The following is a 12,046-nucleotide window of genomic DNA, read 5'->3' on the forward strand; positions in this document are numbered from 1 at the left end:
GTGCTGCAGCGGCAGCGCCCAGGGGCAATTAGCGAGCAGCGGGCCCTGTGGCCGGGCCCCCCCCCTGGGAGCCTGATTGATTGGAGCCTCATCTTCCTAACGGGCTGGCACCATGCCACCAGCCAGGGACCAGGGGAGAGGAGAGGAGGGGCTGGGACGAAGAGAGGCTACTTCTCCACTGTGTCAGATCCTATCTCTATCCCTCACATACTACAGTAGGCCTAATAATATACTTCAGATACCGTCCTATAGCCATCCATTTATATTCAGAGATTTACAGTAGATAGATATTCACAGTCAGTGGATTTATAGAGTAGATAGGATAAAGGAGACAGAAGACAACAATTCTATCAAACTATATTTGTTTATTTTTTAAAGTAGATATTAAAGTTTTCTAGAACAAGGACATCAACATTTCAGACAAAATAAAAGTAAACAGTAACCGAACTAGAACATATAACGAATAGGATGTCTATATGGGGATATAAAAAGTGTCCTGTATATTTTCAGATATAAACCTAAAATAAACTTCCCAAGTTTCTAGTGCATTTTTTAAATATTTTTTTAATATCTAAACTTTGGCTTAATCTTGGTCCCAGTATCACATGAGGAACAAACATTTCTAAACATATTGTTTAATGTTCAAACTAACCCTGTTTCTATGTTGGGTGTGAGGTCCTGAAAATACCTGACTAGAGTTAACAGCTAAAGAGTATGCACTGATAACATAAAAACTAGACAACTGCAATTCAATTAGAAAAAAAAAGAACAGCCCACGTAATTAGCAAATCAGCAATGTTGAGTGTGAGAGGTGAGCATAGAATCCCCATAATACATCAGTAAAACAACTGAATATTACTTTGTGTATTGACCAATGGGGGCTTTTACTGTCTATGACAAAGAAACATATTTATATCTGCAGTAACACAGAACTAATACTTTGTAAACTCCAGTCAAACAGTAAGTTGGATGAACTGACAATTCTGTGGAAACTTTTTTTAAACCGTTCTACTCTGTTACTCTGAACTAATCATATGTCCGGCAGCAGAGACATTTTCAGTTTCCTTTCAAAACAAATGCTACAACATTTCCACTTTTGTGTCATGGAATTTCTTTCCTCCATATTGTGATAGTCTACACACTATCACTGAAATAATAGTAATTAAATGTTACGCCTTGCACATTGCAATAGGATGAATAATATTTACCTGGTAAAAGTATTGTCAAAATCAAAACGCTAAATTATTTTACATCAGAAATGTTTAATCCTATGTAGCCCTTGATATGACACGTTAACAACGTGGTTGAAGATTGTCTTTTTTACCATACATAAACCATATGAAATATGCATATAGTCATTATCAAAACATTATGCCACAATGGACCCGTACACCCCATGTAGTATCTCTTCGACATATGCCAGAATAGACTATTCATGCTCTTTTTTCATTCCCGGGGTCTCGCTACAGAGGCCTATTTAGTGCAGTCTGTGACCGTTTTCCCCCTCGGACTTTAGACAAAGAAGATGGCTTGGATCAATTGTGCCGAACAAAGAGGAAACTATGTAGGGTGACACATCAGACCGTTCTCCTTCTGCTGCTCTGCACGTACACACAGTGACGGAAGGCCAAGCTGCCAACACGTTTTCTTCTCCAACAGCCACTGAGGCAAAAAAAAAAAAAAGTTACTTCAGTGGCCTCTTTCGCTCTGTCCCCCTGTCCTATTCCCACCCTTCCGTGTGAGAGGGAGGTCTCCTGGCTTCCCTTCTCACTGTAGGAGGCTTATGCCATAGATCACTCTTTTCGACTGACCCAAACATGTTTAGAAGCTCTCCAATAAAATTACTAAAACAGTTATTGCTTCCTCAGAGAATCAAGATGTCACACACTGAGGGTGCCATCAAATTCAGAGATTGGCTTTTTATATGTAGCACTCCTCAAGAACAATTCTCAAGAAAGAAGAGCCTTACATTGTTTGGCCTACCAGATCGTGAAAGAAGGTGTTGATATCAGTGTGTGTGCAGTCTATGGTGTGTATATCGACATGTGTGTTTGCAGTCTGGAGTTAGCCTCAGGGCAACCATCAATCTTCCTCAAGTCAATGACGACTAGGAGTAAATCACTTTCATAGATGTTAATTAGGTGTTAAAAGGTGTTCATGTCTTCTCAAATTAAATAGCATGACAGATTGTTTTACACATCCCGAGCTGAAAGCTCCCTGAAAGCCTGAGCCAGGATATCTCAACCATGACCCCACAACCCACGGTGTGGACAGAGGCTCTCCACTATAAGTGCAGTCGAGACAGACAGAAATGTAGTGTTTCCCCTTCATCCGAGGTGGCGGTGGTATCCTTCTTCTCCAGGTGTTGAAATAACCTGACCATCATAACTGGATGAATGATTCTGTGTTTCAGGGTCATAGACATAGCGATTCATACTGCCGCAACCTTCAACTACTATTATGGGAGACATGGCATGGCCATTCACAAATACTGAGAGAATTACTGGTTAATTGACCTGTAAAATTCATGATAAATTAGACAATTGGATTAATTAGGAAAATACACAAACCTTAATTTGCGGAGTTAAATGTGACCGTGTGTGAGCACTCTACAGAATGTATTTTATGAAAGGATTTGGAGGGGACATGAGTTGGTATATACTTATTATTAGATTCATGGTTAACAGCAAAGAACAAAAACATTAAAACTACTCTTGCAAAAAATAAAAGACTATTGAATAACAAAATTAACAAATGGACAGGCTGAGTGATCTGCATTACAAACTTAAAATACCCAATACTCTTTGGGATTTTCTGTGTCAAGTAGCTCAGTGGCTGGACAAGTTGTGGTCTGAGCTATATAGACATTGCATTGTGCTTTGTCACAAGCAAGAATGGTTATAGATCTTTAGCTAATGGCACAATTAGGCCTGGCCCAAAACCTGACTAGAGTGTACAGTGTTTGCATTTTTATAGAATTACTGAGAAGGAAGTATTTGTTGCCTTTTATATGAAATCCAAACTATTAGATAAGGATAAAAATCAAAAAGTTGCCATCAAGGGCAATTAGTGTCCAGTGGAATCCTTGTTCCAGTTGCTTCATAAAAGTTCATAAAAACAAAAAAGTATTCTATCATAACCTTGTTAATTTGAGCAGTCTTTGCAGTCTTTGCAGTCCTTTTGGAAAATGGATGTTTGTGTAGTTACCTTTGCAAGGCCTTTCTTGACATTCTGTGTCATAGGATCCAGATTAAAAACCTTTCTGAATAGTGGCACACAAAATATGCATCAACTTCCAATCCTTCACATCACTAGTATGGAAATCAAAAACGAGACCAAGAATCATTCTAGTGCTGACAAAGGGTAGAAATGTCACTGGTGTTGGAAATCTTAGAAATATCATCAGTCGTAACTGAGCATTTGTTGGTGCCATCACTGCAATCCTGTTGTGTGAAAAATGCCATTATCATGGCCCAAAACCCCAATCATGACTGGAAACAGTTTCAATAGCCCTCCTCAGACCATCACATGGGCTGCCAGGTTTTGTCCATGGACTGGATGTGTTCCTTGGCTTTCATCCTCAGTGCGGCGATGCTGGAGCTCCTCTGGTCCACGTCCTCCATTGGGTATTTGTCGGTGAAAGGACCGGAACACTGGTATGGGGGTGGTGCCATGGACTGCATCCCCTGGCCCATGGGTGGGCTGTTGAGGAAGCTGTGGCTGGGGTAGCCACCCTGCAGGCCCTGTCCTGGGCCCATGAAACCCGGGATGCTGTGGACTGGGGTGGCGCTGGACAGAGGGGAGGTCAGCCAGGGGTCCAGGGGGAGGGTGTTGCTCATGGGCCCCATGTTGCTGTGCATGGGTGGCCGGTTGAAGGAGAGCATGGGCGAGTCATGCAGCTTCATGGTGCTGGCGTCCATCTTCTCCTGGCGTCTCCATTTGGCTCTGCGGTTCTGGAACCACACCTAGAGGAAGGCAGAGGGTTTGGATTTATAGTCCAGAGTATTTACAGCACAGATCGTTCCAATTGGTACCAAATGGGTTTAGAATAGTGCTTTATCAAGCTACCTATTTTGGTTTCTTAGTATCCTCATAAATAAAGAATCATTGAATTGAATTGTTCCGAGACCTTCAGTGTTGTCCGTGTTTTGACCTGCTCTAAGAATTAGCCCCCTTTGCACTGCTGTCTTGCACAATTGTTGGGATGTCCCTAGAGAACCTGGGACCTGAGCCATTGTCAGCAAGGTTTGGACAGTGACACTTGTCTTAATTTAAAGTTTGGTACCTACTGGAGTCTCAGAGCACCTATGGGCATAATCTGCTGATGTGAGGCATGTTCAGGCCCTACAGTAAAACGTCATCCCTCAGCAGGTAAAGTCCATAATATCAATGCTTTAGCTGCATCCGTCTCTATTCAGGTAAACCATCTAAATAAATAATCATCAACTAATTGAACAGTGGTATTCTTGAATGGTTAGTATTTTGGATTTCTACATTTTGTTGGATTGGAAAAATAAGCAATTTGCCAATTGTAATGCACTCCAATCAATTGCCCTGGGCGCTTCGTGAACAACAGCTATAGTTGTATTGACCAATCTTAATCATTTCGACCTTCATCCATACCTACTGTGTCCTTTTGCCGTGCTTTAAGACTTTGCCCTTAGATTCTGCTATAAGACCTTGCCCTTTTTTCTGCACTATGCCCTGCTAAGACAACCTTCTTATGTCTGCCCTCAGACAACCAGAGACCTGAGCTTGTGTGGGCAGGACACAGCTTGCTTTGTTACTTGTCTGTATTTATAGTGTAACGCCTGCTGTGAGTGACCTTGAAGCTCCTGAGGATCTAGAAATCGGCCCAACAGTAAAGATGTCCTATCGTCACTCACCATTATCATCTAAAGATTCAGAGAAGGTATTTCTGACCCACTGAGGTTTTTCATTAGAAAACACAAGCCCTTTAACCATTTAACTCACCTGCTGATGTAAAAAGGGCTTTATAAATACATTTGATTGATGATTGATATTCAGCTTCAATCAATTTACCTGGGGGCTGAATTCACATTGGATCAAGGTTGCACCTGATCAGAGATGTTAGTATTTGAGTCCACTCCTAGTCACAATGATTGGCAAGAAAGTCAGAGGAGTTGACCAGGGCAGAGCACAGTACCAGTAAAAGTGGTGGTGGACAAACCTACCTGAACTCTGACTTCAGGCAGGTTAACCTTCATAGCCAGCTCCTCACGGCTGTACACGTCGGGGTAGTGAGACTTCTCGAAGGCACGCTCCAGCTCGTGCAGCTGGTACGTGGTAAAGGTGGTGCGGTTGCGTCGGTGCTTCTTCTTGGGCTGCTCTTCCTCGCAGGGCTCCGGACTTTTCCCTCCATTGCTATCCACACTCTTCCTCAGATCACCAATTTCCCCGTCACACTTGTCCGAGTACAGTCCTGAATCTGTAGAGCCCATAGCGAGAGAGGGAAGAGATTCACATTAGATGAAACCATCAACAAAGTGACTTGGACTCATTTTGATTTAACCAAACAAGCTTCTTTGGCTTTCTTTGCAAAGGTAAGTCGTTCATTCTCAAGCTTTGCGTAGTTAAGTATCGTTAGCTTGTGAGACAAATGTTGGTTTCAGGCTCTCCTATCATCAATAGCCATATGCTATGTCTAATCAACATGTCTGTCTTTGCTAGACAGGGATTCTTCACAATTAAAAGGCCAATGTGAATGAAAAATCATTGAAATGGGAAAAGAGGAAAAAGACAGTGAAGAAAGGTCTAGCTGTTGAAGAGTTAGGGGTTGACAAAAGCTGAAAACATGGAATATTCAAATGAGCTCCACATCCCCTTAGTAACTTGTTTGTTCTGAAAACGTCCCAGGACACATTTGACACCTGCAACAATAGGCTACTGTAGGCCAAATAAAACTGAAGTTGTGCCTTACTCTACGCATGTAGAAAGACATGTAGATTGTCCTCCTGCCTTGTAACGAAGCATACATGAGCAGCATACATGAACAGCATACACGGCGCTGACTCGCTAAGGCTTTCACTGCAGGTTTCCACTAATCCTCAGAGGGAAACAGATGCAGCCTGTTAATTCCTCTGATAGCTTCCATGTATTCTTAACTGTAATCTACGTAGGACCTTCATTTGTATCAGTCCCATAATCAGGAAAATACTGTAAACATTACAAGGGGAAGCCATAAAACGCTGTCAACGTGGTTGTTGAACTGGAATTATCAAAAGGGTAATCAAATTATATTGGGCACAAAGATGACCATCAGATCAGTTGTCTACGCTTCTGCCATCATAGCAGTGATCTGTGCACCAGTCCTGTACGGTATAATTCATTGTTGGTAAACACATTATCTATCGGGACACTTTATTGGGACAGCCTTTATTGACACATTTGAAATAACATTACTCTCTTGTCAATTCTGTAATTTGTCCCTCACATAAAAGTAATAGGTTGTCAGTTTGGGTTGGTATTGTGGGTGATATTCATGACCAGTTCCCAATGACCACATAACTGTATAGCACATGGAGAGATAGGGGCGGCAGGGTAGCCTAGTGGTTAGAGCGTTGGACTAGTAACCGGAAGGTTGCAAGTTCAAATCCCCGAGCTGACAAGGTACAAATCTGTCGTTCTGCCCCTGAACAGGCAGTTAACCCACTGTCATTGAAAATAAGAAGGTGTTCTTAACTGACTTACCTAGTTAAATAAAGGTCCAATTAAATAGGGACTCTTTGGGTGTTTCACTTTACAGCAGTGGTATTCAAACTTTTTCTTCAGAATTTCATTTTTCCCCCAATAATTTCTCGAGACCTCACCCCAACCAAGCACAATCTTAAAAATCTGTACATTTCAATTTTTACATCAACAAATAACCTTCAATTCATTACATTTTCATATTTGTTTATGTTTTTTCTTCAAATAATTTTTCTGAAAAACCTTTGTACATCGTCCCATACAATAATCTGTACTCTTTGTTAAATTATAAATAAATAAAATATTATTTAAATTTTGGCGACCAGGTCGCGACCCCAACTATGGATACCATTACTTTACAGTGTTTAGCAAAAACTTGATGAAAGAAACCTTATTGCACAATCACCAAACTAAATATGGCTAGCCCAACCCAGTTCAAACCCATGACGAGTAGGAACTAACAAACCCAAACCTTGCTAAATGGATCTTTATATCAAACCAGTGCTTGATAGAATCAGGACAGAAAGCCAAGAAAAACCTTCAATTCCCAGACAGGGGCAGCTAGGAGGATTTTGGGGTCCATTGATCTATCTCTCATTAACAGCCTACGACAATGCCCATAGTGGCACAATGGAGGGGTCAGGCTGGGTTCAGTGACCAGCTCCCTGCCTGTCGGCCTGTCGGAACCGCCCGTCTAAAGACCTTGTCATGTTTACAGTCCAGCAGAAAACCTCAATGTGGAGGGGACAAAGTGATGCGATGTAGTACTAAATGCCCATTCAGACGGAACAGGGATGACTAACAAGTCAGTTATGTGTTAAGGACATGTAAATTAGTGCTGAATATTAAGTGGAAACAAACAACAATTTAGCCATTGCTGTTGCACTGGTTGAACAGTGCTTATGATCATATTTTATAATAACCAACACTGTCATAAGACACTTCCAATTACGTTGAAATTTCATGACCAATGCTGGTTTGTGCTACGTGTTTCACTAAACCTTTTGTTTTTATGACCCCATAGATAGTAACCAGAATGTAAAAACTACCATAGATTAAAAAACGTCACATTTTATGCAGAGTTGAAATGTTAATGAAATGAAACTGCACCACTGTAAAATCTCATCTGTGTCCAAGAGAAGATTAGGGGAATTCCACAAGGGGATGGGATTTGGGATGAAACCCCCTCACCTTCTTGTTTTGTGATTTATCTCTCAATCTCAGCATGATTTCACAGTATTTACAAGGTACAGACACATGTCATCTACTGCCCCCCCCCCCCCCCCCCCCTAGAGATACAATATAATGTTCTATTTCATTCTGTGAGCTGTTGAGAAACGACCCGGACTCTCTGCAAGGCTACAACCAATGCAGCCATTGAGGTCATCGTCGCCTCAACGCATTGATGCAATGGAAATAATCAAGTCTTAATGACTTAAGTAAAGCTGCTAATCATTACATCACATAAAGACAAAGGGAAGTGTGCAAGTTCAGGCATCATAGACAGGATCCTCCGACACACTTTGTGGTCCACTTAAATTAAATGTTGGTATGAAAATTAGAATTAAATGAAAAATACACATTATCATGTATTTGTTTGGTGTCTTCCCCTGCCATCTAGATTCCATGTGATTGTGTGTGTTTTAATGCCACACTTTAAGTCTGTAATGTGCCTTATTGTATGACTGTGACAATAAAATGTCCCCCTTGGTAATCAACACAATACATTTAATACAATCAATCTTCTGTCTCCTTGACCTCATCTAAGCTGCTTCCTACATGCAGTATGTTCCTATCAAATGCAGCAAAGCTTGAAGTGAGAGGCTTGATTGATAACTTATGAACACCAGCGAAGCGCTAGTCGACGTGTCTAAATGTGTTTTGGCCTCAAACATATACTGTACATGTAGAGAGTGGGCTGGCCATAAATGCCCCGGAATCAGAACAGTGATTTATAGTATGCCCAGTGGAGTGTTTATCTCACACCTAAGAGACTCACCATGGTAGGACTGCTGCTCCGAGAGGTGCCCGTAGGGGTGTGCTGGGTCCTGCTTCCCAGGGTCTCCCAGGCCATCCACGCCCACTTTGTGAAGCCCTGGGCCCCCAGATGGGCTGAGCAGGGGGTCCTGGTCTTTGCTGAAGCCCAGGATGACATCAATGCTGTGGACGCGGCCCCCCATCGCCGCCCCCCCTCCTTTCACCATCTCGTGGAAGTTACTGGGTGAGAGGCAGCTGTCGTCCACCATGCTCATGGTATCCAGTGATAAATGCATTTGAACGTTTGGACGCTCTCTCTATCCTTTAGCGGGGGAAAGTAGACTTGGCTCGGCTTTGTGAAGGAACAGGTCCAAGGATGAGTTTTAAAGAGATGTCCTCCACAAGTTCTGTGCACCTGCAAAACAAAGTCACAGTCATCACATGATCAGAAGCCAGTCTTGAGTCTTTGCCATTTAGTACTGCCACATCAAAATTCTCAAACACTCTCATATACTACTAGTACTACCTACCACCACTATAACATACCATCAATAATTGTATTAACATAATCTATTCAATATCAACACAATATCAGCAAACATTTTGGGGGGCTAAATCAATCAATCAATCAAATGTATTTCTAAAGCCCTTTTTACGTCAGCCGATGTCACAATGTGCTATACAGCAATAGTTAAATGGTTTTATGGTATATGTGTTGTCTATCAGAACATGGATCTGTCACTGAGGTTTATCTTTTAATGAGCCATGATATAATTATAAAGCGGATGATAAAAGACAGAGCCTCTTTATTCTATTGCATAAACTCATTACCAAAAGCACATTGAGTGCAATGAAATTGATAGGCGTGATTGACTTTAGTGTATTATACAGCATTAACATAAAATCTATCTGTATTTGTATTTATTATGGATCACCATTAGCTGCTCCTGGGGCCAGCAAAAATGAAGGCATAATACATTAGAATAAAAATGTTAAACGTTAAAATAGATTTTAAAACAGATTTCACAATCCATGAAATGTGCCCTCAAGCCACTACTCTACTACAATACACAATACAGATGTACGTGTGTGTAGAGTGTGTATGGTATGTGAGTTGGTATGTGTGTGTTTGCTGTTCCATAAGGTGTATTTGTATCCGTTTTGTTTTATCTGGTTTTACTGCTGGCGTGAGTTACTTGATGTGGAATAGAGTTCCTTGTAGTCATGGTCCTTATGTAGTACTGTGTGCCTCCCAAAGTCTGTTCTGGACTTGGGGACTGTGAAGAGACCTCTGTGGCATGTCTTGTGGGGTATGCATGGGTGTCCAAGCTGTGTGCTTGTAGTTTAAACAGACATCTTGGTGCATTCAACATGTCAATACCTCTCACAAAAACAATTAGTGATGATGTCAATCTCTCCTCCACCTTGAGCCTTGCGAGATTGACATGCATATTATTAATGTTAGCTCTACGTGTACATTTAAGGGCCAGCCGTGCTGCCCTGTTCTGGGCCAGTTGTAATTTTCCCAAGTCCCTCTTTGTTGGACCTGACCACATGACTGGTCAGTAGTCCAGGTGTGACAAAACTAGGGCCTGTAGGACCTGCCTTGTTGATATTGTTGTTAATCAAAGACAAGTTGATAAATTGCTTTCTGAAATATCTTATTTACATAGCTATATTTAACACGTTTATAATGACATAGACAGGCCCACAGCTTGAAGTTTAGGGCAAAAGTTAAATTTGACATTTAAAAAAAACTTTGGAGCAAAATCTTGGTTAACATGAATTTATAAAATATTAACCATGAAATTGTAATACATAGCTTTATACAGTAGAGGTAAGAAACCCTTTACTGAATAAATATACATAAACTTAAAAGGACCAAATGTGAAATTAACAAAAAATAATTATGCCCTACATATTATACATTTGCATAGTTGTGTTGTATTGTACTCTGTTGCATTGTATTCTATGATATTCAATATAATATAGTTGAATGATATTCAAGAGCACATGTTTAAGCACTAGGCATATCATTATTGTATTAAAATATACAAAGTACAATGCATAGTCCTTAAAATGCAGAATCTTTGTATTTTATATTTAACTGATACTGTAATTCTATACTTTGTGGAAAACAAAAATGGTTTCCAATACTAACAACATTCTCACTTTCAGTGTCCATCTCCTCAGATTTAAATGTCATATAGACACATTATGTTAGACTAATACAACGTTAACCTTTCTTTTATAGTTGCCTAAATGTCACAAACATTTGCGGTGGTAATAGTAATAGCGGTTTGAACCTACCTTTGAAGAAATGACGTGCTGAGCGCATGAAGTTGAACTGTCAATATTCCACCTGTTTCCTCCAACACTTCACTTCAACTACTGAGGTAGTTCACGCCCCTTGTCCGGCTGCTGCACACCAAAGCCGCGCAAATCTCAAGCTCTGTCTATTTTACCTTGCATCCTCTCTAGCCTTTCTTCAAAAACAATGTGCATAATACGCTGAAAAACTCAACAAAACGTGTGTGCACAAAACAAGCTTGACAACTAATGTGGTTTTGTTGCAGGCTATAGTCTTTTCAAAGTGCAGAGAGAGAGTAGCCTAGTGCTGGTGAATGGAAATAAAATGAGCGGATTAAAGAGGTTATTAATTGGAATCCTTCCCCTTTAAGAATGATTGACAGTTGTTTTCTAGTCAAGTAATTGCAGTAAATGTAGCTTACATTCACCCCACAGGAGGAGGCTGGGGCTAATGAAGCCATGACAAGACTTTCTTTCAGAAATCTATTGTTTTAAAGACAAAGGTCTGACTGAAAGTTTTTACTAATCCCCTCATTATTCCAGAGAAAGACTACATAAAAACTCTGTTAGGGACAAGTTATACATGGTGCATGAGAATGGAGAACAGCGCGAAGACCTGAACTCATGTTGACACGTTTTTAAAAACATTTTGAAAAGCTTTAAATTTGGAGTAAATATTAATTTAACGTATTATAGAAAAAAAAGTTTTAATATTAAACTTAAATCAGAAGTCGAAGTAAATATCCAGCTACAACGTATTTCAAATGCATTTATGCAACATGAAAAGTGACAGATAATATCATTAGCAATATGTATTTCTAATCAGTTTGTTTGTTTGCATTAGAAAAACAGAAAAGCAAATGACAGTCATCAGCATGGAGCTTTTACTTTCTTGAGGCAATTAGTATTGCAAGTAGTAAATCAAGCAATGACCCATCACTAATGAGGGGAGTTAAACATGGGGGGAAACTAATGCAATTAAATGCAATTAACACTTAGAATCAAAATACACAGCCAGGGGACACAGTGTTAAAAAATATGCCTAACTTGG

General features: G+C 40.5%; 1 protein-coding gene across 1 annotated transcript; it reads right to left on the reverse strand.

Annotated features, from left to right (window-relative positions):
- Positions 1-345: 345 nt before the first annotated feature.
- On the reverse strand, positions 346-11,293 carry LOC109902426 (retinal homeobox protein Rx1-like). The gene is made up of 4 exons (XM_020498766.2): positions 10,996-11,293; positions 8,708-9,100; positions 5,196-5,449; positions 346-3,965 (listed from the first exon to the last, which is right to left on the reverse strand). Exons 2-4 carry the CDS (start codon positions 8,979-8,981, stop codon positions 3,525-3,527), a joined length of 969 nt encoding a protein of 322 aa, XP_020354355.1. The 5' UTR covers positions 8,982-9,100; positions 10,996-11,293; the 3' UTR covers positions 346-3,524.
- Positions 11,294-12,046: the final 753 nt, after the last annotated feature.

This window comes from Oncorhynchus kisutch, linkage group LG13 (assembly GCF_002021735.2).
Source record: "Oncorhynchus kisutch isolate 150728-3 linkage group LG13, Okis_V2, whole genome shotgun sequence".
Classification (NCBI taxonomy): Eukaryota; Metazoa; Chordata; class Actinopteri; order Salmoniformes; family Salmonidae; genus Oncorhynchus; species Oncorhynchus kisutch.